The 27,384-nt window shown below is 54.0% G+C and overlaps 1 protein-coding gene across 13 annotated transcripts in view; it reads right to left on the bottom strand.

Annotated features, from left to right (window-relative positions):
- The window catches only part of POU2F2 (POU class 2 homeobox 2), a 109,718-nt gene that overhangs the window by 68,091 nt on the left and 14,243 nt on the right, over positions 1-27,384 (bottom strand). Inside the window, exon 1 of one of the 13 annotated variants that reach the window (XM_045077240.1) lies at positions 7,504-8,066. The exons of 11 other annotated variants lie outside the window; for them this stretch is intronic. In XM_045077240.1, coding sequence (XP_044933175.1) covers positions 7,504-7,540 — 37 coding nt within the window. In that variant the 5' untranslated portion in view covers positions 7,541-8,066. Of the gene's footprint in view, positions 1-7,503; positions 8,067-22,607; positions 26,322-27,384 lie in introns of those variants that run through there. One more of the 13 variants, XM_013063976.2, reaches the window with a different exon arrangement.

Consider the following 27,384-nt stretch of genomic DNA (forward strand, 5'->3'; position numbering starts at 1 on the left):
CCCTTTTCCAATCAAGCGTGTCCATTTCAGTGTCTCCAGAGAAAGACGCAGAGATTTCTGCGTGGATCTGCAGGCTTTAGTACCTATGTGTTTTCTAAGAGAATCTCTGGCCAAGGGTCTCCACACCTGGAGTCTTGGGACCCACAGGTGTACACGGCCAGCACGTGTCTGAGGATCTCTGCATGTGCCGTCTCAGCACCACCGCCTCTGTCTGCATGTGCAGCGACTTCAAAATTTGCGTGTGTGTCCATTCAAGACTTCTGTAGCCTCTGTGGTTTGGAGAGAGAATGTGTGTGTATGCGTGTTGTGTGTGTGTGTGTCGGGGTTGACATGGACGTTTGAATACCTGTGTGTTTCTCTTCCCCTGGCAGCTGCTGCCTCTATCTCTCTCCCTCACACTCATCCACGCTCATGTGTGCTGTGTGGATGGGGAGGGGGCCGGGGTGTTGGAGAGCTCCTGTGTCACAAGGTTAATTTCTCCGCAGCCAGGCAGGCTGGGCCCTGAGGGGAGTGGTGGGGGAGGGGCTGGTCCCCACAGCCCCTCTGATAAATATGTATTTGGGGCTGCTGTGCTCAAAGGTCATGGGGGGGGAGAGGGAGGAGTAGGGGTGGTCCGCACTGTGCCGTGCTGCTGGGTCCCAGTCCAGGCCCAGGGTGGGTCGTGTGTGATCACCTCCAGAGGGAGGATGAGATTCAGGGAGATGCCCCCCTCACCCTGATCTGGCCCACCCCACCCACAGCCATGCTCAATGGGAGACGCTGTCATGGACACAGATATTCCAACTCTGAAGCAGGCAAGCACACAAGCCCACGCCCGCCCAGACCCAGAGAGAGGCTCAAACGGATGCACAAAGACGGCCTCGTGAGCCACCAGATGCACAGATAGCTGGAAGCCCAGAGCCAGACCCACAGCCTTTCTTCCTCACCTACCCTTCACCCCAAAGCCAAAAAATACAAGCCCACAAGACTGCAGAGCATCGCACAATGAGAGGTCCCGACACACTCAACCAATGCACGCGCCCTTGAACACAAAGGCGCACAGGGTCCAACAAGAAAGGGGCCTGGACACTTTGCAGGTGCGCACGTACACGTGCGAGTGGGTGTACACACAGAGGCGCACACACAGGCGCACACCATGAGTCCCGGAGATGCAAAGTCCCACGGAGGTAGACGCGCCCTGACCGTCGCAGATAAACGCGCGTGTACAGACACACATCCACGAGCCAGCAAGTGAGCACACATGTACAAAGACCCCAAAACCCACACGCCAGGCAGGACGCAAGGCGAAGTCAGGCTGGGAAAGCCACCCTACTGCGGCACAGCCCGCCCTGGCCCTTTCCCCACCGAGGCGAGAATGGCTGCCTGGTCTCTGGCCCCCTCGCCAGCTCCAGCCAAATGTGCCGTCATTTGTCCAGCCCCGACCACATCAATTGTCGAGCCTCCCCTCCTCGCTGACCAGCCATCGCGGCCATCAGCGGCCTCGGCCATTAGCTGACTCCCGCCTCTGGCCTGAATTTGTTGAATCTCCCTTACCTGGCAGAACCGTCCAGACCAATGGAGCCCTTCCAGGGTGGTCTCCCTGACCCTCTCCTCAAGAGAGCCTGAGGTCCCTGTTGTGTGACCCACAGCCCATGCCTCGGCGCGACCCCCCCCTCGGCACACGGCTCATGCTGTCATTCTTCAATGACCGCTGGCCACGGTGGTTCTGGTGGATCGGGAGGCTGTGTGTTGGAGTGTGTGTGTGTGAGCCCGCTTGCAGGCATGTGCATGGGTGATGGGATAGCTACAGCTGTGCTTTAAGTCAAAAGGAGTGTGTGTGCGTGCATGCGTGCGTGTGCGCGTGTGTGTGTGAGTGTGTGAGTGAGGGGTTAGGATCTCAGCAGCTGGGCTTAAAGTCAAGGAGTATCTGAGTGTGGTTTGCATATGGGGCGTTGGGATGTCGGGGGCCGGGCTTCACATGTATGTACATGCGTGTGTGCACGGGTATATGTGCTTTAATGCAGGGAGCGACTCGGTGTATAGGGCTAGTCTTGGCCTGGGGGCCAGGAGCAGCCGTCCTGGACACGGGGAGCAGCACAGCACAGGGGTCTGGTTCTCAAGCGCCTGGGAGCAAGTGGAGTAGGTCTCTCCCAGACCCCGTCACTGTGTTTGTGAAAGTGACAGATGCTGCTCCCTAGCCTCACTGCGGCGGATTAAGTCCGTGAATGCCACATGAGTCCGCACCCCAGTGGGGGAGGGTCCCGGCCTGCTCTTCCGTGCAAAATGTGTGGCCACAGCCCTGGATAGTATAAGATCCTAAGGACAGGGGCTAAAGTTGGTTCCCTCCCCTGCCAGGGAGGCTGTGTCTGGATGGATGCCAGGGCAAAGGGCTCTGCGTGTGTGCACAGATGCCACACTCATGCTCACATACTAGTCCACGTTGTCCGAGGCACACTGTCGCAAGACACACGTGTGCACGTGACCGCATTAGTGCTAGCTCCTCATGGCCGGCCAGATTACATCCAAGCTTCCCGAAGCCTCCACACAGGGCCCTGCGCCATTCGGGCAAACCTCTGCTCTTCGGGCCACACCCCCAACTTGGGCTGTGTCCTCCCCAGGTCCCTTCCGCCAGCGTTCTGCCCTCCTGGCTCTCCTACTTCCTTCGTGCCTGAGCATCCTCAGAGACCAAACCCACACCTCCCTCCTTGTCCAGATTCCCAGTGACCTGGAAACTCCCTCGGGCTCACACGCCAGGCACTAGAATTTTGTCTAAGGTTGGGACGGGATCCACTCCAGAGTCTGTGGTTGGTGTCCAATAATTGTTTGCCGGGAAGGAGTGACCACCTGAATACCCCAGGGAACTGTACTTCATTTTCTCAGTGACTCACTCTGCTCAATAAATACCCATCGAATGAGGGCACCTAGTATGTGGGGGCAACACCTCCAGGCTCCTTCTGACCGTCGTTGCTGGAAAAGCTGCCTGCTCCGAGCCTTTGCTGAAAGCAAGGCTGTAGGCAAGTGACGGAAGTGCGTCTGCCTTGTGAGGCCACCATGTGTGTCGGGAAGGCTGCTGTACACAGCCTGGGGCTCACCAGCAGGTGTTGGGGGGGCAGGTAAGCTCATCTGTACCCCTGTCTTTGAGCAGGCCCAGCCCCAAACTGCCACCAACAGAATGGGTCTTAACCTCACTCCGTTGCCAACTTTCCCTTCGAGATACAAAGCGAGACCCAGGTCCTTGAAGCCCTCACTGAGTCACGGAAGTCATCCATCCACCTGGCAGGTCCTGGGAGACAGGTTTGTAGATGGACGTCTCAGAGGGCAGGGAGTAAGCAGGGAAGGAGCCAAGCCTGAGAAAGGACACTAAAGGGAAGGGGACAGACCTCTAAGGATAGACCAAGCTTGGTAGCAGGAGTCCAAAGGCCTCAGTGCTATCATGACTCAATAGCTTAGAGACCAGGAGGATGGTATGGACCTCAAACTCTCACCTGTGAAAGGGGCACCACCAGGGCTGCTCTCTAGAGCTAGGTGGGTGTAAGATGCTTATCATCATCATCATTATTATTAGCTCAGGAGCTATTGGGCCCAAGGGGAAAATGATGAATGATACATATTTAGAAGAAAGAACAGAGCCCAGGCTGAAGAGACCTGACACTCACTTTCTCCTCGAACAATTCTCCATATCCAGGTTTCTCAAGCATTTCAATGCTGAAAACAAATCCTGGAAATTAACCAGCTCACATCAAACATGGAAACTGCTCCCTTTCCCCCATCAGCGTCCAAGCAGCCCCTGGTGTGGCCATCTGTGCCCCAGGACTGCATCACGCCCCCCACATTAGGATTATGAGCCAGAGATCTGACAAGCCCTACCCAGTGGGGGGCTGAGATTGAGGCCCCTTGCTGTCACACTAGTGGGAGAAGGGATTCTGGCCTGTCACCCCTACATATAAAGAGCTAGTGTGTACGAGCCCAGAAGGAGGTGGCCTGAGGTGGCCACTGATGGATCTGCTGGAAAAAAAGATCTGTCCAGCATGCTGTCTAGGATATATAGGCTAATCTCTATGACACACACAGTATGGGTATGGGCATGCACTCACACACACACACACACACACACAGTGGCCAAGTTCTTTCCCTACAACGGTCCCTATCTCAGACACCCTCCATTTTCCCCGCAAAGACTGACAGAGGGGGAAGTAAGGGTAACCAGGGCCCCCAAGAACAACACTGCAACTCGCCAGAGGGTTGGTCAGTAGCTTAAGGGAAATGGGGATGGGGATCTGGACCTCTCAATGGGCACAAATGGGCCTCTGTCCAGCATCACCCAGAAATCAGGAAGTAGACACAAAACTGCGTTAGCAGCGACTAGAGATGCAGACTGCAGCCCTGATCTGCTTCCCTCCTGCCCGGCCTGCCACCCCCCTGACATGGGACGCTTTGTTACCAGGGAAGAGCCAGGAAAGGTTTCTGTGGCCTGGCTGACTCAGGGAGGGGGCATCTTTTCTTGTTTTGTTTTCTTGAACCCAGATTCAAGGTTGCTGTGCAAACGTGCCAAGCCCACCAGTACGCCGATGACCTCTGTGTGCAGTCTTCCATCACTGCACCCAGACCCTGCTCCATAAACCCACCCTCGCCCTGACCCAGGGCCCACCAAGACCTTAACAAAAACAACAGTAATAACAACAATAATAATAGCTCTGTGCGGCAACAGTGCTTTCACATGTGACTTTATTTAACACAAATCCTCATGTGCCCGCACCACGTTTGGACCTAGTACACAAACGCAGAACCTCTACTCCAACCACGCTGCACGTTCGCCCTGACGAACCCACTGCCGATGCCAGGCTTGGCACACAGAGCTGCACACGCGTGGATGGCTGCCACGCACAGACCGAGCGAGAGCCTCCCAAGTGCACACTTAGCGAGGGGCTCCTGAACGTCCAGACAAGGGAAGAACCAGGATAAATGCGTGTACTTCCCACAATGGGGCCCCCAGTACCCAGCCCCCTGCAGAACACACATGTGATTCCACACCTTTGGCTCCTCGCTCTGCCCAGGCTCCTGAGCCCTGCACACAGTCAGTCCATCCTGAACACCTCTTGCAAAACACATGGGCCACACGGGCCTATACACACACACACACACACACACACACACACACACACATCCGCATGGTCTGAGTCTGGACACCAGCCCCCCCACCCTGCGCAATGACGCTATATTCTCATACCCTGGGGGAGGAGGGCAAAGTCACCAAATTCACCAGAAGAGACAGCAAGAGACTAAAATCTACAGAGTTAGGCAGCTCATTGGGTCTTTCTCTACATCCAGGACCTGCTCCCCAACTCTGCAGGCCCCAGGAGCTAGGGAGAAAGCAGGGAGTGGTCAGCAGGCCAGAGGCTTTCTCTTAGGACCTTTTACCTGGGACTCAGAAGCTCTAAGGACCCTCTCGGATGGACCCCCCCCATCTTCTCCCCTTTTCACTTCCCACTAGCCATCCTTGTCATTTTCTTCTGTGTCCACACCCTTCTCTCTCAGTGGGGCTGAGTCCACAGCCTTGAACCCTCACTTAAGGCATTCCCTTCCCCCTCTGATGGCCCCAGTGAGCATCTAGCGGGACTTCTCTAGGAAGCCAGAGGAAATAGGGGGTGGCGCTAGAACCCCAGGGCAGACCCAGGCCCCCAGCAGGGAAAAAAGACTGTAGAAATACTTGGGGGTATGGAATAGGGGTTAGGTGGGAACTCGGGGGATTTTGTCTGTGCAAAGAGCCCCTCTCCCTGGCACCCTGCTCAAGGCCAATGCTACCAAAGTGATGAATAAATGAAAGTGAGGGAGGGGATAGAAAGGACAGGGAAACAGGGAAAATGAGTGGCCAGGAGGACGAATGAAAGAAAAGGGGAAGGGGGGAGGGAAAAAAGAGGAAAAAGAAAGGAAGGGGTGGAGAGGAAGAAGATAGGGGAAAAAAAAGAAAAACTGAGTGGGGAGGAGAAAGCTTTTATTGAGAGGAGGAAGAGACAAACTGGAAAACAGGGAGAGAGAGAACCAGCAAGGGGATGGAGGAAAAGCAGGCGAGAGAGGACAGGAAAGGAAGAAAAGATAAGGGAGCATAGAGGCAGGAGGAGGCCACCAGAGGGGTTCCCCAAGTTACAGAGTTTGCCCAGAGAGCTGAGGGGTGCACCCTAGCTCCCCAACATCACTCCCCGGCCTTGGAGCTCCGCTCCCACCTCTCCTCCTACCAGAAATGCCACCGCCTCTCTGCGCCCCATCCCAGCTGCTCCCTCTCCCACCTCCCACCCTGCCGGCAGTCCCGAGCACCCCGTGTCTTTCTCTCGCCCCTCATTTCCATCCGCACCCCGTTCTGGTCCCCCATGCCCTCTTACCTCTCCCCCCCCCATGCACCCTGCTTGCTCCGGGAGCTTCAGACAGCATCAGCAGCCAACATCCTCACCATCATCACACTAAACCGGCCCCCACACCCCCAGGAAAGGGGGGGAAAAAAAGCAGGCGGCACCACCACCAGCCCTGACCCCCCTCTCGCCTCATTTTCTCCACAGTCGCCCCTTCCCCAAATGCAGGGTCACAAACGGGGATCCCGCCCAGCCCGGGGAGCCTCTCCCAGGGCGCCGGAGCCAGCCGGGAGCGGATGCCGCCTCTCCTCTCTTCTCTGCGCTCGCTCCTTTTTGTGTACGACGGCCCCGGCTGCGAGGTGTTTTTATTTTCACCGGCTTTTTATTGGTATTATTGTTTTTCTCTTTCTCTTTATTTTTTGCCTGGGGGCGGCCGCGACGAAGCGCCCACCGCCTGGCCTCTCGGTCGCCGGCTCCCGGCCGTCGGCTCTTTCTCTCCGCGCGGCTCTCGCCTCCCTCCTTTCTCTCGGCTGCCTCTGCGGCTCCGTCCTCTCGGCTCCGTCCTCAGCCACCGCGCTCTGTCCTCTCCGCGGCCTCCCGCCCCACGCCTCTCCTTCCCCGTCCCGCTTGCCCCTTCTCCCCTTTTTCTCTCCCGCTGCACCCCCTCTCCGTCCCCATGTCTTCCCGTCCCTCCCCCACCGCCACCGACCGCGCACATCTCCTTCGGTTCCCTCGCCGCCACCGACAGCAAGCCACCCCCCTTTCGCCCCCAAATAATAAAAATATCCGGCCAGGGGCAAAGCCCCGACGCCGGGCGCCAGGAGGGAGGCGAGAGGGCCGGGGCCGCGGCGGCGGCGGCAGCCCGAGCGCGGCGCGGAGCGCGCGGCGGCCGCCCGGCTCCCGCCCGGAGAGCTCTCTGCAATAGGCCGAGCCGGCTGCATTAAGCTTCTTGCAATCAATAAAGCGCGGGTCAGATTATGCAAAGCGCAGATATTAATATGCAAAGTTTTAAAGATTTTTAAATGGAAGGGCGAGCGCGGCGCGGGCGGGCGGGCAGGGGCTGCGAGGGGAGAGGGAGGAAGGGAGGGCGGGCGGGCGGGCGGGCGCGCAGGCGAGCTGGGGAGAGGAGGAGGCTGCCCGCCGCCCGCCCGCCCGGCTGCGCCGCGCCGCCTTGCCTTACCGCTGCTCCCATCGGTAGGCGCCGCTGTCTTCGCCATGCGCGTCAGCTGCACGGCTCCGAGGGGATGGCCGAGGAGGAGCCGCCGCCGACAACGCTACCCCCGCTCCCGCTCCCGCTCCCGCGCCCGCTCGCTGCCTGCTGCTGGCGCTGCTCTGGCCGCTGCTCCTCGCCTGAGCTGCCGGCGCGAGCCCAGGCGCGCGCCATCCCCGGCTCCCACCTTGTCCCCATGGCAACCCCGGGCCCAAGGATGCTCAGAGAGAGAGCGCGAGCGAGAGAGCGAGGGGGGAGAGAGGGAGAGGGCGGGGAGCGCAGGGGACACGGAGGCAGGGAGAGGCCCGAGACCCACAGAGACACAGAGACACGCAGAGATGGAGCGAGTCAGAGATATGCAGAGATAGGCTGAAACAGAGACGCAGTGACAGAGAGAGGGGAGATGGGCGGGGAGTAGAGGGGGACACTGAGACAAGGAGAAGCCCAGAGATGCACCGAGATACACAGAGACACAAAGAGACACAGAGACACAGAAAGAGACAGAGGGGAAAGGGAGAGGGTGGGGATGGGGGGGGGACTCAAAGGCAGAGAGAGACCCTGAGGGACAGAGACACCCACAAACAGAGAGACGTGCAGAGACAGGGAGAAAAGAGGGAAGGGAGAGGGACAGGAGCACAGAGGACACAGAGGCAGGGAAAAACTCATAGAGACAAAGAGATGTCCAGAGACAGAGACCCAGAGATACACACAGAGATAAACAGAAACATACAGACCCAGGGACAGAAAGAGAGGGTTGGGGAGCAGGGAGAGACTCAAGGCAGGGAGAGGCCTCAAAGAGACACTAGAGACACAGAGACAGGGAGGAAAGGGAGAAAGGAGAGACAGCGGTATGGAAGCAGGGAGACTAAGAGACAGAGAGATATCAGAGATACACGGAAACATAAACACAGGCTCAGTGCAGGGAGTGATAAAGGGAGGTGGAGAATGGCTAACAGAGGCACTAAAGCAGAGAGGCACTAAGAATCACAGAGACACTCAGAGACAAAGAGATAAGGAGAGGAGGTCCATGCACAGAGAAAAGAGATGAAGGACCAGAAAGACAGCCACAGAGCAGACACACAGACAGGAAATAGAGTTTTATGTCTGTATCTATAGATACAGATACAGACAGAGAGAGAGAGAGACTCAAAGAGACATGCAGAGATAAGAGACATAGATATACAAGAATCAGAGATAGGAGAAAGAGCTACACTCAGACAGAGTGGGAGAGATACAGAGACAGGAAGACAGAGACAGAGAGACAGGCACAGAGAGATAGATGCGGAGATAAAAGAGACATGCAGAATCAGGGAGTATGAAGAAAGAGCCATTGTTGGTGGGGCGGGAGCAAAGCCAGAAAGACACAGTCAGAGACCAAAAGATATGGAGACAGAAGCAGGGAAGAAGGCACAGAGAGAGAGACAGAGAGACAGAGGCAGACAAGGAGACAGATGAGTGAGAGGTAGACAGAAACACAGAGAAACAGGAATTCTGAAAGACAACTTAAAAAACAGAAAGAAGAAAGAAAGAAATGTGCAAAGAGAGACACAGAGGCCAAGATAAACAGAGAGTGAGAGACAGCAAAAACAGATTTTGAGAGTCAAAGTGCTGAGCAGAGAAACACGAGTGACAGGGACAGAGACTGCAGGAGACAGGGTAGGAGACACTGAAAGAGACAGAGAGATGGTGAGATGGAGACACCAGAAGAGGCTTTCTGGTGGACAGAGATCCATGGGGAGATACAAGACGGAGACAGCAAGAGACAAATGAAGAATCAGAAATTGAAACTAAGAAGAGGAAGGGGGACAAAGAGAGCCTAGGGAAGGTAGACCGAGGCAGCCTGGGGGGAGAGCAGAGACCAGGAGAGTGACAAGTGGGTCTAGGGGAGCACCAGCGGGAGAGAGCAGCTGGGGAAAATGAGAACAGTGGAGTTGAGAAGGGGAAGGGAGGGAAGAAGGCAGTGTCCGCTCAGTGAGCACTTCCCCTGTACCAGGCAGAGTAAAGCTGAGAGGGAGAGGAAGGAAAGAGGGACTGAGGGGGAAGGTGGGCTCGGGTCTGGGGAGGGCAAGTGGCTCCTGCCCCAAGTCAGAAGGGAAGCTCCGGGAGCTGAGTTGCACTGCAGGGAGGAGGCTGGGGCTGTGAGTGGTACCCAGACCTGACTGGATTTGGGGGAAGGAGGAGGAGGAGCATCGTGGAGTCTCAGCTCAGTGGGCCGAGCGGCTGCCCAACGACGCTTTGTTACCCACCCAGCTGCTGCCCCGTGCAGACTGTGTGGGCACACACGGGACCCTGGTGACATGTGTGTGAGAGAAACACGAGAATCACCGACTGCCCACATGTACAGAGAAGGCTCCAGGGACCTACGCTGCAAGCGCGGAACAGAAATAAATAGAGGAAACACCTACCCCGCGGGCGTACAAAGTAAGTACACGGGACATGTGCGGTGCGTAACAAACTCGCAACTACCTCCTAACCCCTGTATTCGGCAGCCTCTTGGGACCCACACTGTGTGCACAACACAGGTCAATGCAAGAAAGACCTATCCTGTGTGCATACCAAGTAGGTACGGGGGACTGAGGCAGCACATGATGATGGAGCGGTGGAGCCCCTTAGTAACATCCGCCCCCTGCATAGAGCAGGGCCCCGCACTCCCTTTTGTACAACGCAAATCAGGATGGGAAACGCCTGCACACAAACCAGGCACACAGGACCTAGAGGGCATAACATTAGGGACATGGAGCCACATGACAAGCAGCTGCCCGGGACCCATACTGCGCTCACCATGTAAATAAACACAGGAAGTACCCTTATGCCTCGTGCCTCTAAAGTAGGCACACCCGTAATATGAGGACCTCCCTGGTGGGCATGTGACAGACACCCATGAGCAGGTTCTGGAGCCCCAGAGAGCACATAGTACACAAGTAAATATACCCAGTACCCATGCTGTTTGCCTACAGAGGCACAGGATCCCGCTAATAAGGAGGGGACTCAAAAAAGGTGTGTGTCATGACAACATTGGAACCTGGAAGGACTCTGGAAGGACCAAGAAGGAACAGGGAGCAGGTGGTGAGTGTACCCAACAGAGTCTGGAGCAGCCCACTGCTTGTGCACACGCACCCCGAAGCCTGTTAGAAGGGAAGCTCCGGGCCAGGACCAGGGCCAAGGAGATCCCGTTCTCTAGCTCACCCCCAGCAGCACTCAAAGAACCCGCACATGGTGGGAGCATGAAGGAGCAAATAGGCAATAATTACATATATGGTGGGGCTCCTGGGTGGCTCAGTGGGTTAAGCCTCTGCCTTCAGCTCAGGTCATGATCTCAGGGTCCTAGGATCGACCTGCATCAGGTTCTCTGCTCAGCAGGGATCCTGCTCTCCCTCCCCTCTCTCTGCCTGCCTCTCTGCCTATTTGTGATCTCTCTCTTTGTCAAATAAATCAAATCTTTTTTAAAAATTTCATATATGGTGAGTTCACACTGAACACGCAGGTACCAATGTTCACAATCCCAAACTATTACCAGGTACATGCCAAGTCCTCCTCAGACACACACTGGACAGTATGTAGAGTGGGGGTGCTCCGCGGCCAGTGTATGAAAGGCGCCGTTTAATTACCCAGGACACCCCGAGGAAGACTTCACACACCACGGGCAGATCCAGAAGGAGCCTTGAGCAAGCTGTGGGGACAGGGGCCCTAACTGCTCTCAAGGGCTCCATGCACAGCCCTGAGTCCAGAGCTCACAAGGCTTGAGGCAGCCACCAAGCACACACACAGATGTACACGCACGCGGCCCACAACACAGGGAGAACGTGCATGCCCCCGCTTCTGAAGCAGCCCCGATTTCCGCAGTATTGGATTCCTGTGGGAAGTGTTTGGGCGCGCAGTCCGAGTGAGGTGGTGTCTGGGGCTGGCTGTGCAGCGCCCATGCCAGGGACCTGCACGCTTAGCTCTTGCTCCCTCCTCCTTCTACCCATTCGCATTCCGGAAACGTGTGTATGAATAACAGTAGCTGGTATATACTAAGTGCAGTATATTGTAAGCTATCAGGGGGCCTGGGGGGGCTCAGTTGGTAAAGCCTCTGCCTTTGGCTCAGGTCATGATCCCGGGGTCCTGGGATCGAGCCCCATGCGGAGCAGGGAGTCTGCTTCTCCCTCTCCCTCTGCCCCTCCCCATGCACCTTCTTTCGCTCTTTCTCTCCTCACTTTCTCTCAAATAAATAAAATATATTTTTTAAAGATTTTATTTATTTGACAAAGAGAGAAATCACAAGTAGGCAGAGAGGCAGGCAGAGAAAGAGAGAGGAGGAAGCAGGATCCCCGCTGAGAAGAGAGCCCGATGTGGGGCTCGATCCCAGGACCCTGAGATGATCCTGAGCCCAGGGCAGAGGCTTAACCCACTGAGCCACCCAGGTGCCTCTCAGATAAATAAAATCTTAAAAAATAGATTGTAAGTTATGGCTACTCTTAATCGCGTGTGTACATCTGAATGCACGTCTGGATGGACACACACGTTTCCTTATGCCATGTTTCTGTCTGTCCATCTGTGGCCACCTCTCTATGTGAGTGTGCATGTGAGGACATCTTTGTGTTTGTGTCCCCAGTCTTGCATCTCCCTTACAACCTGAGGATAAAGGGGGTAAGGTAAGGGAAACTGAGGCCCACAGAGGGGGAGGAGCTCACTGGGGAAAGGAGGAGGGAAGTGGACAGGAAGAGGAAAAGACACAGCACTGGAATGGGGCCTAGGGCAGGAGGAAAGGGGATCTAAGGACGGAAGCAGTGGGAAAGGGTAGGTGAGGAAGGAGGAGAATGGGTTGGGAGACAGAGGAGGCTTGCAGAAGGAGAACGGGAGGTGAGTGGGTCCCGCTGGAGAAAGAAGAATACGGAGGAAGGTGTGTCCAGGGAGGCAAGGGAAAGAAATAAGAGAAAGGGAGGTTTTTCTGGTCCATACAAAATTTAGAGATTCCCCCAAGGGCCTCCCTTGGGATGGGGTCTGAGTGGAGTATGAAGGGGAATGGCAGGAAACAGAGAAGAAAAGGGGAGAGAAACCATAATGTGGCTCCCCAGAATGGGACAGCCTGCTGCCACCAGCATCCAAAAAGAAGCTCAGGAGAGAGGGGCCCCTGAGTCCCAGAGAAAAAAGTCCACAGAACACGCCAGGCCTCAGCATAGAGGCATCTGAAGGAGGTGGGTCCTGCAGGAGGTGGGAGGAGAGCTGAGGGACTGGCAGATTCAGGGAGACCAGGGCTCAATGGTGGAGACTTACTAAGGCCAGAAGAAAGCTGGGCTGAGCAGGAGAGGGGGACAGAGGACCAGGTAGAGGCATGAAGCTTAGCAAGGGGGCAGAGGAGTGAGGACTTCTAGACTAGAAATGGCCAGGGCAAGTGGAAGAGGAGCTGGGGGGCAACGTGAAGGCCACGGGCACCTGGCAGATGAGCCCTGCCTTACGTACATCCAAGGTCCAGAGGCTCTCCCAGGTGGTCTCTCCCAGAACATCTGATTCAGTTCCATTTAAGAAAACATCTACCAGGGGCACCTGGGTGGCTCAGTGCATTAAGGCCTCTGTCTTCGGCTCAGGTCATGATCCTGGGGTCCTGGGGTCAAGCCCGGCATCGGGCTCTCTGTTCAGTGGGGAGCCTGCTTCCCCCTCTCTCTGACTGCTGCTCTGCCTACTTGTGATCTCTCTGTCAAATAAATAAATAAAATCTTAAAAAAAAGAAAGAAAGAAAACATCTACCAAGTGCTAGTGTGTGCCAATACTATGCTGTGAGCTTAAGACACAAAGGGGACTGAGGCACAACTCTGCCCTCACAGAGACCTGGTCTGGGGGGAGACAGACAATACATGTGCAGTTACTGAGGGAAAGCAACACAGAGGAACCCCAGAGCAAAGGGAGAGAAGCTGGACACAGAAGACTACATACTTTAGGATCCCATTTACATGAAATTCTATGCAAAGCAAAACTATAGCAACCAGAGGGGCACCTGGGTGGCTCAGTGGGTTAAAGCCTCTGCCTTCGGCTCGGGTCATGGTCCCGGGGTCCTAGGATCGAGCCCCGCATCGGGCTCTCTGCTCAGCGGGGAGCCTGCTTTCCTCTCTCTCTCTCTCTCTCTGCCTGCCTCTCTGCCTACTTGTGATCTCTGTCTGTCAAATATATAAATAAAATCTTTAAAAAAAAAAACAAAACTATAGCAACCAGAAAGCAGATCAGTGGTTGGAAGTGCTGCGAGCAGGAGGGGACTTATGGGGTAATGGGCATGTTTTGCATCATGATTGTGGTGGTGGTTACACAACTGTGTGTATGTGTGTTGGGTGGGAAGGGGGGGACTTATCATACAATCAGAACTGGTGAATGCTATACTTAAATTATATTGCAATAAAGCTGACCAAAAATAAGTAAATAAACAAGCAACCATAAGGCAGAATGTTAAGGCTCAAGATAGGGAACACTCAGTAAACACTCAGTACTCTGCAGGACCCAAGAGAAGGGAGAGGGGGCAGTGAGAGAGGGCTTCCAGGAGGAGGTGATGCCTGAGATAAGACCTGAAGGACAGCAGTGAAAGTTGAGACATTTCCTTGGGGGAGGGACTTTCACATGGAAGCATGTGAAAACTAGAAAAAGTTCAGTATGTTTTTTTTTTTTAAGATTTTATTTTTAAGTAATCTCTGTACCCAAGGTGGGGCTTGAACTCAGGTTTGGCAATCAAGCGTCACATGCTTCACTGACTGAGCCATCCAGGCACCCCAAAATTTCATTATGTCTTGAGGCCAGAATGCAAAATGGAACTAATGAGAGTAGAGAAAAGCGAGGTCCATAATACAAACCCCACGATTGCTGGGAGTACCTTGTTGAATAAGTCCCCCCACCCTGCAGCCCCTCAGGCCCACAAGAGGGAAACTGCAACACAGAACTGGGGATTGTGAATCTGCCCCTGTCTGCCTCACAAAAAGAACTTCCTTCCTCTGCCCTTCCAGAACTTCTTCCCTACTCCTTTCACATCAGGACATCCCTCCCCCTAGGAAATAGCCTCTACAAGGGACAACCCCCTAATCCCAGCCACAGCCCACATCAACCCCCACCAGTTTGCTGGTCACAGTAAATCCCTCTAACCTGGATTCCGTGTGGCCACTGCCCCCTGGTGGCTAGAGCCATGCATTACTAAGAATAAAGGGACAGTCCCAAAGCCAGGCCTAGTCTCTGCTCCTCCAGGGCCCATGAAGGCCGCTCCCATCACTGTCCCCTTCCTGCTTCTTGCTAAATCCAACAGGTGCTTCTCGGCCTTATGTGACTTGTCTTGGTCTTATGTGACTTGTCTTGTCGACCGCACAGGGGCCCAACCGTCTTTTAAAAATCCTCTTTGCATCTGAGAAAGCTCACTCTCTTGGTTCTCCTGCTCTGTCTCAGCTGCTGTCTCAGAGTGAAATTTTCCCTCCCACAACTGCCTTCTCTAAGCTGATATACCCAAATATTTCTCCATCTTATCCCTCTCGCCTAAGCTTCAGACCCAGATATCCAGCCACCTCCTAGAAGTCTCAGAGGCATCTCCAAATCAAAATGTTCAACCTGAACACACTGTCTTCCCCACTATGCCCCACCCCCACACCGACGTGGGTTTCCTCTTCCCATACTGGCACTTCCATCCGATCCAGCAATCAAGTCAGAAAAATGGCCCCCAGCCTTAACAGCCTCACATTCACCTCCAAGTCAGACTCAAAGTCCCATCCAGTTCATTTACTTTCTTAATATTAAGATGGGCCATATAAAAATGGCCAAGAGTCAACACGGGCTTTTTCTTACAAAACAGCAATTTCATAGGTTTCAACCTATTTCTCAAATCTGTCCCCTCTTCTCTTCCAGTGACGCCCCACCTCCAGGTCCTCATTCAGACCTCCATGCCTCCTGCTCAGCCTGATGTACGGGCCTCCCATCCAGCCTCCTAACCTCCAGTCCTGCCCTTTCTAGTCCATCCTCCACAACTGGCCACTGGGGCGAGCTTTCTACAACATGGCTTTGATGAAATCATTCCCTGCTTCAAACTCTTTCAGGGCTCCCTGTTGCCAACAGAATGAAAGCCAAAACCTTCCTTAGTCAGTTTTTCAGGCCCTTCCCAGTATCTGGCTCCCCTCCGGCTCAAGTCAGCACCGACTACGCATTGTATACTCCAACCAAACCAGACCAGCCCCACTTCCTTGAGCTGGCTTCCTCCAACTTCCTCCTAGTTACACATCCAATTCTCTGTAACTGGAATATCCTTTCCCCTTTCTTCTCCCTGGCTAATTTCCATTCGACTTCAAGAACCATTTCATAGCGGGAGCCTGGCTGGCTCAGTCATTAGAGTATGTTGACTCTTGAGTTTGGAGTTCAAGTCTCACATTGGGTGTACAGATTACTTAAAAAAAAAAAAAAGGCGTTTCATATATCCTAGGCTATCAGAAATCTCCTATTTATACATCCATGCATTTAATTCACACAGCTGGAGTAGCCATAAAAGTGTGACCTCCATGGAAAGTGCTAGGGATGCCAAGAGGGGGAGAATACAGTTCCCGTACTCAAGAGCTTATGGTCCAGTAGGACAGACAAGCACATCCAGAAACCAAAACAATGTTGTGTGCTGGGACATAACACCAGCCTGAGATATAACTTCTCCTGACGTTGGAGGAACACTGAAATCAGAGAGGACAGGGGCGCCTGGGTGGCTCAGTGGGTTAAGCCTCTGCCTTCAGCTCAGGTCATGATCTCAGGGTCCTGGGAGCCCCACATCGGGCTCTCTGCTCAGCAGGGAGCCTGCTTCCCCCTCTCTCTGCCTGCCTCTCTGCCTACTTGTGATCTCTGCCAAATAAATAAACAAAACCTTAAAAAAAATAAAAGAAAAGAAAATCAGAGAGGACAGAATAAACAAAAGCATGCATGTGAGGAAGAGCAGGTTGTAGGCCGGCGGGCAGTGGAGTTGCTAACATATAAACTGTGATGGAAAGATACTGCTGGAAGGGCCTGATGGGGCCCTATCATTAAGTATCTTTTGATTTCAGAGGCCACAAGGGTTTTCATCAAGGGAAACTCTATGTTTCTGAGAGGGCAACAGTAGGGGCCAGATAAAACAGGAAGCTGTTGCAATAACCCAAGCAAGACAAGCTATAGGCTGATATTGTGACATTATTATTAGCAATGCAGAGCAGGTGCCTAGTTTGAAAAACCTTGAGGTAAACCAAGTCAGCAAGGCTTTATGTTTGGATGTGAGGGGGAGGGAGAGGGTGGCATCAAGGGTGATGGCCATGTTTCTCCCCTGGATGACCAGGTGGATGGAGGTGCCATTCACTGAGACAAAGAAAATACGAGGAGGCCCAGAGCTTCTCCCAAGACGTTCTTTTCAAAACCTCCGATGTCTGAGGTGCCCATGGGACACGCACTGGATCCAGCAGTCTATACTGGTTCTGAAGTCAGTATTAGGGTATATTTACATGCAGTATCATGGAGAGACTCTGGGTTGAAGGTCTGGACACCATCAGTATACTGGTGATAGCTAAAATCACATGGGTGAACAACGTCTCCCAGGAAGACCATGCAGAATGAGAAGCACTATAGGCTGAGAGAGGAGCCTGGGGAAGACCCACATTTCAAAGCTATGCAGAGGAGTCCCTGTGTGGACCAGAGAAGAAGCGGTCAGGGAGGAAGAAGAACCATGAATGCGCTAGGTCATGGGAGCTGTGGCAGGCAGCCTCTAAGAGGCACCCAGGGACCCTGTCTTGTGTGATCCCCTCCCCATAAGTGTGGGCTGGGCCTAGTGACTCGCTTCTCATGGACAGACTATGGCACAGGTAATGGGGCGTAACTTCCAAGATTAGGTTATAAAAAGACCACAAATTCTGTTCATTCCTGCACGTCTTTTTCCCTTCTCTCTTTCTCTCTCTCCTTCCCTTCCCTGATCCCTCTGTTGGATCACCCACCTTGGGGAAACTATGGCATGCTATATCCCCCATACAACCCGAGCTTCATACGAGATCACAACCCCCACTAAGCCACTCATGGATTCCGGGCTTGCAGAAATTATGAGATAATAAACGTATGTCGTTCTGAAATGCTAAGTTTTTTGTTTTTTTAAGACTTTATTTATTTATTTGACAGACAGAGATCACAAGGAGGCAGAGAGGCAGGCAGAGAGAGAGGAGGAAGCAGGCTCCCGGCTGAGCAGAGAGCCTGATACGGGGCTCGATCCCAGGACCCTGGGATCATGACCTGAGCCTAAGGCAGAGGCATTAACCCACTGAGCCACCCAGGCGCCCCTGAAATGCTAAGTTTTGCAGATTGATCTGTTACCCAGAAGCCAAGGGAGGAAAGATTTTCAAGAGAGAGTACTGGTCAATGGAGTCAAAAACTGCAGGTAAAGACTGGAAAATGTCCTTGGATTTGGCAAGAGAAAGTCACCCACAAGCTCAGTGCAAGTGGTTTCAGTGAGTTGAGGCTCAGTTGAGAGAGGAGAGCTGGGGTTGGTGAGCAGGAGTGCTCTGCGTTGCAGACATCCATTGTTTCTGCCTGTCCAGCAGCCATTTCACCCTCGTCTGTGACAGCTCTCTGATTTTTCTCTGAGTAACCACCTTGGCCTACCAGATACGACTCCGTAAGACTGTCCGTCAGGATGCCCAGCTGTCCACAGGCCAAGGGGAGGCCATGTGACTCAAGCCGCACCAATTAGAGGCTCTCCCTGGAATTTGAATCGTGAGCTTACGTGACCTGCCGCTGGAACCTGTTTAGAGCTGATTCATGCGGCCAGCCAGGGCCCTGAGGAAACGGTTATTCCTTCCTGCTCTCTCCATCCCTGCCACTGCCCTGGTTCAATTCTTTTTAGAAGTGGGGCTCTTCAGTCTCTCCCTCCATCTTGTGTGCCACCGTCATTTCCTTCTAATCAATTTTCTCTTGCTTATGCTTGCAATTCAGTCTCTGTTGCTTACAGCCAAAGAACCCTAACTCATACATATTCTTTCAAGAATTTTGGATGGAATGAGGAGGAGAAAAAGGACAAGCACTAGAGGTAGAAGGAGGTAGAGGCTCTTTGTTAGTTTTTAAGGCAGTAGAAACTTGGACATATTTCTAGGCTAAGAGGGAAGAGAGAGAAGAAAGGACTGTCAAAAAGGGAAGAATGATAGAGTGATGCTCTGGGAGTCATGATGGGCTGGGGGACGCATGGGAGGAGAGGCTGGCCTGGAACACAGCCTGGAGAGGTGAAGTAAATCCGGGTGTGGATACTCACAGGTTTGAATAGGAAGCTGAAGGAAATCACAACTGATTCACCATAACTGTATTTGTTGAACATGAAAGAGTAGTGTTGGGGGAAACTTGTGGGAGAGCGGCGGCAGAGAGAAGCTGGCCAAGAAGTAGAACTACTTTGCCACCATCCTTCTCTGAACCGGTCACAAGCACCTGGACCGAGGCTAGGGATATGCTGAGAGATGAGGCAGAAGGTCTCCACGTAAAGCAATCAAGAGTGTGCTGGTCACTTTCCCTTTGCTCTTCCAGGTCTACTCTCCACCCTTCTCTACCCAGGTGGACAACATCCCCTGGGCTCCTTTGCCCTCTGACATCTAGCTGGGACCTCCACAAAGGCGCCAGCAGGATATTAGAGCGGGAGAAGAAAGTACCATCCTAGATATTTCTTCTCTTAATCCCAGCTCTGTGTCAGTGGTTCTGGCCATGGCTGTATCTTTCACAACTTCAGCGCCTCTCAGGCATGTCCCATGGCTCTCACTGAGCTCCAGTGGTACCATTTCCTTTCCCCACCCCTGCAGACCAAAGAGTGGTCACAGCTTCCTGCTGCTTTCACCTCCCTTGTTGGTTCCCTCAACCCTGCCCACACCTCTGCAAATAATTCCTTCATTAAATTATCTTCAAAATCCCAGTTGTGATGCCCTCTGTTTCCTGCTGGGATCCTGACTATTAGAGAGCTAGCGAGAAACATCATATAGTCTAATATGAGGCTCTGGCTGGGCAGGGAAGAGAGAGAAGCCAGGAGGAGTCTGACCAACTAGCCCTAAACAGAGGGACCAGGGCAGTGGAGCTCTCTGTAAATTAATCTACAGGTGTGATGGCAGTGGGGGCCTGAGGGCCTGGAAAGCAGGTGCTGGGATCAGAGCACAAGATGCTGGATTTCAAGCACACAAAACAGTAATAGGTTATAATTAAAACCAGGGCTTTTTTTGTTTTGTTTTAAATATTTTATTTGTTTTTAAGTAATCTCCACACCCAATGTGGGGCTTGAACATACAAACTCAAGATCAAGAGTCACGTATTCAACCAACTGAGCAAGCCAGGTGCCCCTATTCTGAGTTAGCATTCTAGCTCTGCCACTTTACTATGCGTCAGCCAGGGAAGTGACTTCACCTTCCTTAGTGTGCATGCTCACTTTAAAATGAGGCTACTAATACCAACCTTGCAGGTTTTGTGAGGGGTAAACACATGTAAACCACTTGGCACCAGGCCTGACATGTGGTATGAATGCTCAGCAAATGTTCGCTATGTGCACTGCACTTCCAAGCAATGACTAAATCCAAGGTGTGGTCACGGGAATGAATGGTTACAGCGGGATGAAGGTCAGCAGAGATGAGGTGGAAAGAGACCAAGAGGCTAGATAATTGGAGGGTTGAGTCAACAATCTCCCTCCAACCAGGGAGGTTAAGTATTCCAGCAGGATCGTGGCATGGGGTAGAGATACAGTCTGTGAGGAGGTTCTAGAGTCCTCAGGAATGAGGAGGGCAAGTGACCAGAGTCAACAGATGTCAATAAGGAAGTGACAAAGAGGGTGGGAGAACCTGAAGACATAAGCCTCTAGGAAGCCCGAGGTCCATGAAGCCAAAAATAGAGTCAGTGTGCCTCTTCTGAGCCTCCACAGCTCCTTGCATGTCCCTTTGAGATGCCCCCAGTGACCATGTCCCCCACTAAGCCAGAGCTTGTCAAAGGAGGGACTGGATCTGACCCATCCTGTAGTAGCTAGAACAGAAATATCCTTTGGCAAATGATTGTTGAATGACTTGGGGGGTCAGGAAAGGAGCACAGTTCTGGGTGACATTTAGTAAAGTGGCAGGGCCAGCATGCTAGTGCAGGACTCTGAGGCCCAAACTTAAAATCCCTGGTTTTAACCACAACCTATTACTGTTTTGCATGCTAGAAATGTGCTGTCTCATGCTCTGATCCCAGCACCTGCCTTCCAGGCCCCTAGGACCCCACAGCCATCACACCTGTAGATTAACTCATGGAGAGCTCCACTCCCCTGGTCCCTCTGTTCGGAGCTGGTTGGCCAGACCCCTCCTGGCTTCTCTCCCTTCCCTGCCCAGCCAGAGCCTCATATTGGACCATCTTATTTAAGTTTCACTTTGTCCCACCTCTCTCTCTCTGCATTCTCTCTCTTTTTAAAAAATATTTCATTTAGGGGCGCCTGGGTGGCTCAGTTGGTTAAGCAGCTGCCTTCAGCTCAGGTCATGATTCCAGGGTCCTGGGATCGAGCCCCGCATCAGGCTCCCTGCTTACCAGAGAGCCTGCTTCTCTCTCTCCCTCTGCCTGCTGCTCTGCTTACTTGTGCTCTCTCTCTCTCAAATAAATAAATAAAATGTTTTTAAATATATATTTTATTTATTTATTTGAGAGAGAGAATGAGAGACAGAGAAAGAGATGATGAGAAGGGGGAGGGTCAGAGGGAGAAGCAGACTCCCTGCCGAGCAGGGAGGCTGATGCGGGACTTGATCCTGGGACTCCACGATCATGACCTGAGCCAAAGGGAGTCGCTCAACTAAGCTACCCAGGTCCCCCTGCCTTCTCTTTTAATAACCTAGTGCCTTAAAAAAGATCTCTTATTCAATTCAAAACAAATGTTCCCTGAGGGGCACCTGGGTGGCTCAGTCGGTTGAGCCGACTCTTGATTTCAGCTCAAGTCCTCATCTCAGGGTGGCGGGATCAAGCCCTACATCAGGCTCCACACTGGGCATGCTCTCCTTTCCCTTTGCCCCGACTCCTCACTCACTTTCTCTTAAAAAAAAAAAAAAAAGACAAATGTTCCCTGAGATCTCATGGAATACATTCTATTCCACCTATCTGGAATATCCTTGTCCATTTTATCCACCCAAAGACTTCCTATTCTGCATTCAAGAATGAGCAGAAATTAATCAGGGAGAAGAAAAATAAACCACAAGGACACCGCATGTTCATTGGACTGGTAAAATTAAAGTGTCCGACAATCCCAAGCTGATGACAGTATGTAAAGAGAAGATGAAAAGAGAACTCTCATCAGGGTGGGAAGGAGAGTAACCTGGTACAAACACTTTAGAAAAGTTGTTTGGCAATGTGGTAGGCTGCAAAATGTCCCCCAAAAGGTGTCTATGGCTTAATTCCTGGAATCTGTGAAGGAAGGTAACCACGGATGGCAAAAGGACAGCAGATGTGGTTAAAGTATGGATTTTGAGATGAGATTGTCCTGATTATTCGGTTGGTCCCTAAGTGCCTTCCCATGTGTCCTCATGACAGGGAGGTTGAGGGAGATGTGACATAGAGAGAAGAAGAGGCAATGTGATCACAGAAGCAGAGACTGGAGGGATGTGGCCACAAGCCAAGGGATGTTAGCAGCCACCAAAAGTTGGAAGAGGCAAAAAGCAAATTCTTCCCTAGAGCCTCTGGAAGGAGTATGGGTCTGCTGACATCTTGATTCTGGCCCAGTGAAAATTTTAGACTTCTCACTTCCAGAACTACAGAGAATACATTTCTGTTGTATTAAGCATCAAATTTGTGCTAATTTATTACACCAGCCATAGGAAACTAACACAGGCAGTATCTACCAGACCTGAACATACCCAGGTCCAGCAGTTCCACTTGCGGGTATATCCCAACAGAAATGTAAGCATTTGTTCACCAAAAACCATGCACTACAATGTTCGCAGCAACACTATTCGTAACGGTCCCACACTGGAAACAACCTCAATGTCCATCAACAGTGCCATGCATGAAGTACTTGTGGGATGTTTATAACAGAGAGTCAGCTACTGAGGGACATGTGGAAGAAACGTACAAACAACACTGAGCAAAAGAAAACAGACACAACGGGAGACTTATTGTATGGTTCCATTTATATCAAGTGCAAGATGAGAGAAGATTATCTACATCATTGCGGGGCAAAAAAAATAAAAAGAGGAATTATTACGTAAAAGGCAAGGTAGTGTTCCCAGCTAGGAGAAATGGCGAGGGGGTAGGGATGTTCAGGAGGGAGCACATGACAGGCTGGGGGGTGAGGGGCTTCTGGGGTGTGGTAAGGTGTTTCTTAATGTGGGAGGCACATGTGTTTTACAACGTACTAACACCATATATCCGTTGTCCCTACTTTTCAGAATGTTCTAGTTCACAGTTGAAACGTAGGGTGGTGGTGTTGATTTTGAACAGAATGAATGGGGGTCCGATCCACGAGGCCTTCCTGGGACCCTCCAATCAGTGTCCCCTGGGCTCCCCCGGCCTCTGCGGCTTATTCAGTCACTACCCACCCTGGGCTGTGGCCCGCGGTGGCCCGGCGTGGCTCGCCCACCAGCACAGGGCCTGCGGAGCCAGCGGCGCCCCAGCCAGAGCAATGCCGGAGCCCCAGCGGAGGCCCCGGGACAGGCGCACAGCCGGGACCCCCACACGTGGGGCCTCGTGAGCCCACCTCACACTACCACCTTCTAGCGCAACCGTGCTGTGGCTGTCGTCATGGCCAGCCCGCGGGAGCACATGGCCACTGTGCAGACGAGGGCTGACTAGGCGCCGCCACTTACCTCTGACTCTGCTGATCTGTCCCTCTCCCTGCACCCGGTTTGGGCACCTTTCCTAAGACCTTCCCCGGTCTGCCCTCTCTGCTGTAAGGCCGCTCTCCGTCATTCTGTTGAACTCCTACTCATCCCTCAAGAGCCAGCTCCGGGCTCCTCTCCTCTGTGAAGCCTTTCTCTGGGCTCTCACAGGCCCCTAGTTCGCCTGCCCGCGGTCTGCCCAGGCCATGCCCCACGGACTTTCTTGACTCCTGAAGCTCTTTGATCTCCCCAGCTTGTCCTCACGGCCTTCTGTGACCCACTTCTTGGCCTCGGTGGTGTGTCGGTCACCCCCTGGGGTACCGCGCGGTCTCTGGCAAGTCCAGGCCAGCTCCACCGCAGACGCGCTCAACGGCGCTCTGGAGGCGACCCACATCTCCATGTTCCCGCCACCGCCGGCACCTGCCCCGCACTGCGCCTGCGCGGGCTCCTGTGGCCTCGCAGCTAGGCATCTCCACGTCTAGCACGCGCTGACCAGCGAGGTAGGAGAACGCCGGGCTGGAGAGGGTGGGGCGGGCGGGGCTTCGGAGAACGGGGAGGGGTGGGCCATAGGTGGGGCCCACACCCCGGAACTGATGGGTGGGCAGCGCCTGACTCTCTCCCCACAAGGGGGCAGGGACCCTCGTGCAGAAGCGGAAAGACCCCCCTCAAAGCCGGGTGAGGAGGCCAGCTCCGCAATGCTGGCCAGCAGAGCCACAACCAGCAGCAGTTCCCGCCCCCAAGTATAAAAATCCCCCAAACCTTGAGAAGGAAACCTACTCCCGCCCAGACCAAAGGCAGTTCCCACAACTGGAGGGAAGAAGGGGCGTGGAAACCCCCCCCACCCGCCTCCCCAACCTGCATCCACTCGGGGAGAGAGGCTCTTGAGCTCAGGGCTTCTCTATCCCCCAGGCAAGCCACCTCCCCTCTCTGAAACCCATTTCCTGTCAAATATGGGGGCAGAATCCCTACTTCGCACAAGCTAAGCATTAAATAAATCTTGAGGTGCCCAGCAGACCCTAGCTCCTGCCCAGAAAGGGTATGGTGCTAGACCAGGTCTTCATTCCAGGACAGGTCTCAACCCTTAGACTTGCCACAATGTTCCTCCCCACCAACACAGGCCAGCGGTCCAGGTTCCCAAGTGTGGGCAGAAGTACCTCTTCCCCCAGGAAAGGCCAGCAGTCCCTGCCTACCTCCTCCCACCCACCCCCATTCCCCAGCCTGATTCTCTTCCCCCACAGGAAGGAAAACCTTGGTTATTGTGTAAGAAACCTGAGTTCCTAAGCCCTTAAACAAGGGGCGGGGAAAGAGGCCACAACCTCCAGTAGCCACAAGGCAGCAGAAAGCAGTGCTGGGCCCCAGGAGGAAGAATGCAGGTCCAGATTTAAGAGGTGACTGTCCAGAAGGCATGAGGAGCCATCTGGGGAGGGATTCCAGCCAGCGAACTGTGGCTTGTGACCCGTTTGGTTTCCAAAGCTTGGGGCTATAGTGCTGGGCTAGATAGCTGGCACCTCAGTGAATAAAGTAAAAACACTAGTATTTCCAAGAACCTAACAAGAGCAAAGCATGTGCCAGTGGGGTTGGGACAGGTTATGACTCCCAAAGCAGTTAATTCCTTTGACAGATGAGGAAACTGAGGCCGAGAGGAGAGCAGGCCTGGGGTAGCAGCAGCTGATGACGCTCCAGCATCCTGCCCTTCCTCTAGCCAGATAACTGGGCCAGGAACCCCAGGGCTGGAACTGGGCCCAGGTCCTCATTAGCTCCTTCCTCCAGCCCATAAAGAAAGAGTCCTAGAGAGCCTTGATGCCCACCCTAAGCCCCAATCTAGGGCAGTTTTATTGGCGCCATTTGTAAAAGGCCTTTCCCATCAGCCCCAAGCCTTTGCCTTCCCTTTTGGAGAAGGAAGTTGGTTTCTGATCCTGGCCCCATGGGCAACGACACACTTGGTCTGATGCTACTGCAATGCACGTGTGACACTCCGGGTGCAGGTCCTTGTTCAAGTCTGCATCCAACTGTGGGGAGCAGGAGAATGTGGAGATCCAGGTCTGTGTCTGGAAGTCAGGCTGAGCCCCAGCTGGCTAGAGAGATGTCTGGGCAAGAGGAGCAGGCCCCGTGTGCACCCTAGCCCCAGTGCCCAGCGCGGCTGAGGTCCAGGCTTGGGGACAGTAAAATCAGATATCCTGAGAGAGAAGCCCTTAGGCCAAAGACATGTGTGGAGCAGGCCAGGGCAGGAGCCCAGGGAAGATTCCAGAGGGAGCAGTGTGCATGTGCACACACAGTTCACTGAAGTCAAGGACACGGTGTGCAGGGGGCCTTTGGTGAATGTGTAGCTATGCCTCCTGCCCGTTCTGATCTGCATGCCTGAGTCCCTGGCCTCCTGAAGCTGAGGGAACACACCAGAGGGTAGGGTTGGGAGGAGGCTGGGAAGGAAACTCAGGTGGAAGTGGTTTAGGCCTCAGAGCCCACATCCTGTGGGAGAGTCTGCCAAGGGGCCAGGCCATCTGTCCCAGTCCTCGGGGCTGCTGAAGTTGACAGTCCTCTAGGGGCAGAGATGGATGTCCTCCAGGGAAGAGAGTGGCCCGGAGGCTAGGAGGTGGGTTCAGTCCTGCCATGTCCAGAATCAGGAGGCCTCAGTCGGGCGCCGTCCTCCCTCCTCCTCCATCAGCAGCAGGCGGCGCCGGCCAGCCTCATAGTCGGCCTCGTCCACACTGACCAGCAGGCGGACAGCCTCCCGGCCTACGGCCTCGCGAAGGGCCTCAGTCAGGAACACGCCCCGAAGGGCCTGCAGCAGGGCGCCACTCAGGTAGTCGCCCCAGAAGGCGTCCAGATAGGAGAGCTCAGAGAACTTGATGTCACACACCACGGAGCCCAGGTCCCGGGAGCGCAGCACGGCTGTGGCCTGCCCAAACACGTCCAGCTGCCGGGCCAGTGCCTGCGGCCGCCGGGAGGCCACACCCTGCTCCAAGGCGGGCCCGTGCTCACAGTACTCTGCTCGTACCCTGAGCCGGATGTCTGTGGAGAAGGAGGGACTGGTCAGGGAGGGGCCAACACAACAGACAGACAGACAGACACACACACACACACGCAAATGCACATGCACGCGCACGCACACCACAGTGGGACCAGGAGCCCACAACTCCTTCCTCCTGCCCCAGCCTCCTCCCACAGGCTCCTCCCACTGCCCTATGGGTTGCACGGCCCCTGCCCACATCCTTCCCCCTTCTGGTAACCACACCCAAGTATGGAGACGCCCTCCCATGGCTTCTCTCCTGCTGCCTGGCCTCTGTTACCTCCTGACCCGGCGCTGTCCTCTCTCCACTCCAGCCGCAGCACCTTGCTGCACCCCCACCCACTAGGCAGGCTCTACCCAGCCCTGCCTCTCCTCCCGCTGGGGATGCTCTGGCCGGCCCAGTATCACTTGCTCCCTCAATTCCTTCAAATGCCACCTTCCCAATGACATCTCCCCTAAGCTCCCCATTTAAAACTTCACCACCACCAGGGACCCCAGCCCCCGACCCTCCCAGTCCCCCAGATCCTGCTCCCTTTCTTCCCAAGGCACTTACCACCTAACCTCGGAGGTTTCCCTTATGCTGTCAGGTTTTTCACCTGTCACCCCTGGCTGGGCCCCCTGTGAGCCCCCCGGAAGGAAGAGACTGTCTATTTTATTCACGGGTGTAGCCCTGTGGCACCCAGCAGACACTCGACAGATACTTGTGAAAGAACCAATGTGCAGGCTGAAAGACCTGCCTTGCAGTAACGGGCCTCGCCCTATCCTGCACTCAGTGAGACTCCTGTGGGGCCACCATACCCAACAGGAGAGCGCCACACAGGGGTCTCAAGGCTGGGACGGGGATGGCTTTGCTGGTAGCAGGTACCCTCTTTCCTCAGAGGCTGGTAAGATGGTGGGCCCAAAGCCTGGAGCTGCCGGGGGCACTTGGCCACCAGGAGGAAAGAGCATGATTCTCTGCTACGATCCATTCCCTTTTTGCTCAGGCCAGTCAGAGCTTAGTTTCTGTTCTTTACGACCCTGACCCCATCTGCCCAAATGAGGGGGCAGCTCTGCGCAGGGCACAGC

Source organism: Mustela putorius, unplaced genomic scaffold, assembly GCF_011764305.1.
Source record: "Mustela putorius furo isolate JIRA1106 unplaced genomic scaffold, ASM1176430v1.1 tig00000196_pilon_pilon_pilon, whole genome shotgun sequence".
NCBI lineage: Eukaryota > Metazoa > Chordata > Mammalia > Carnivora > Mustelidae > Mustela > Mustela putorius.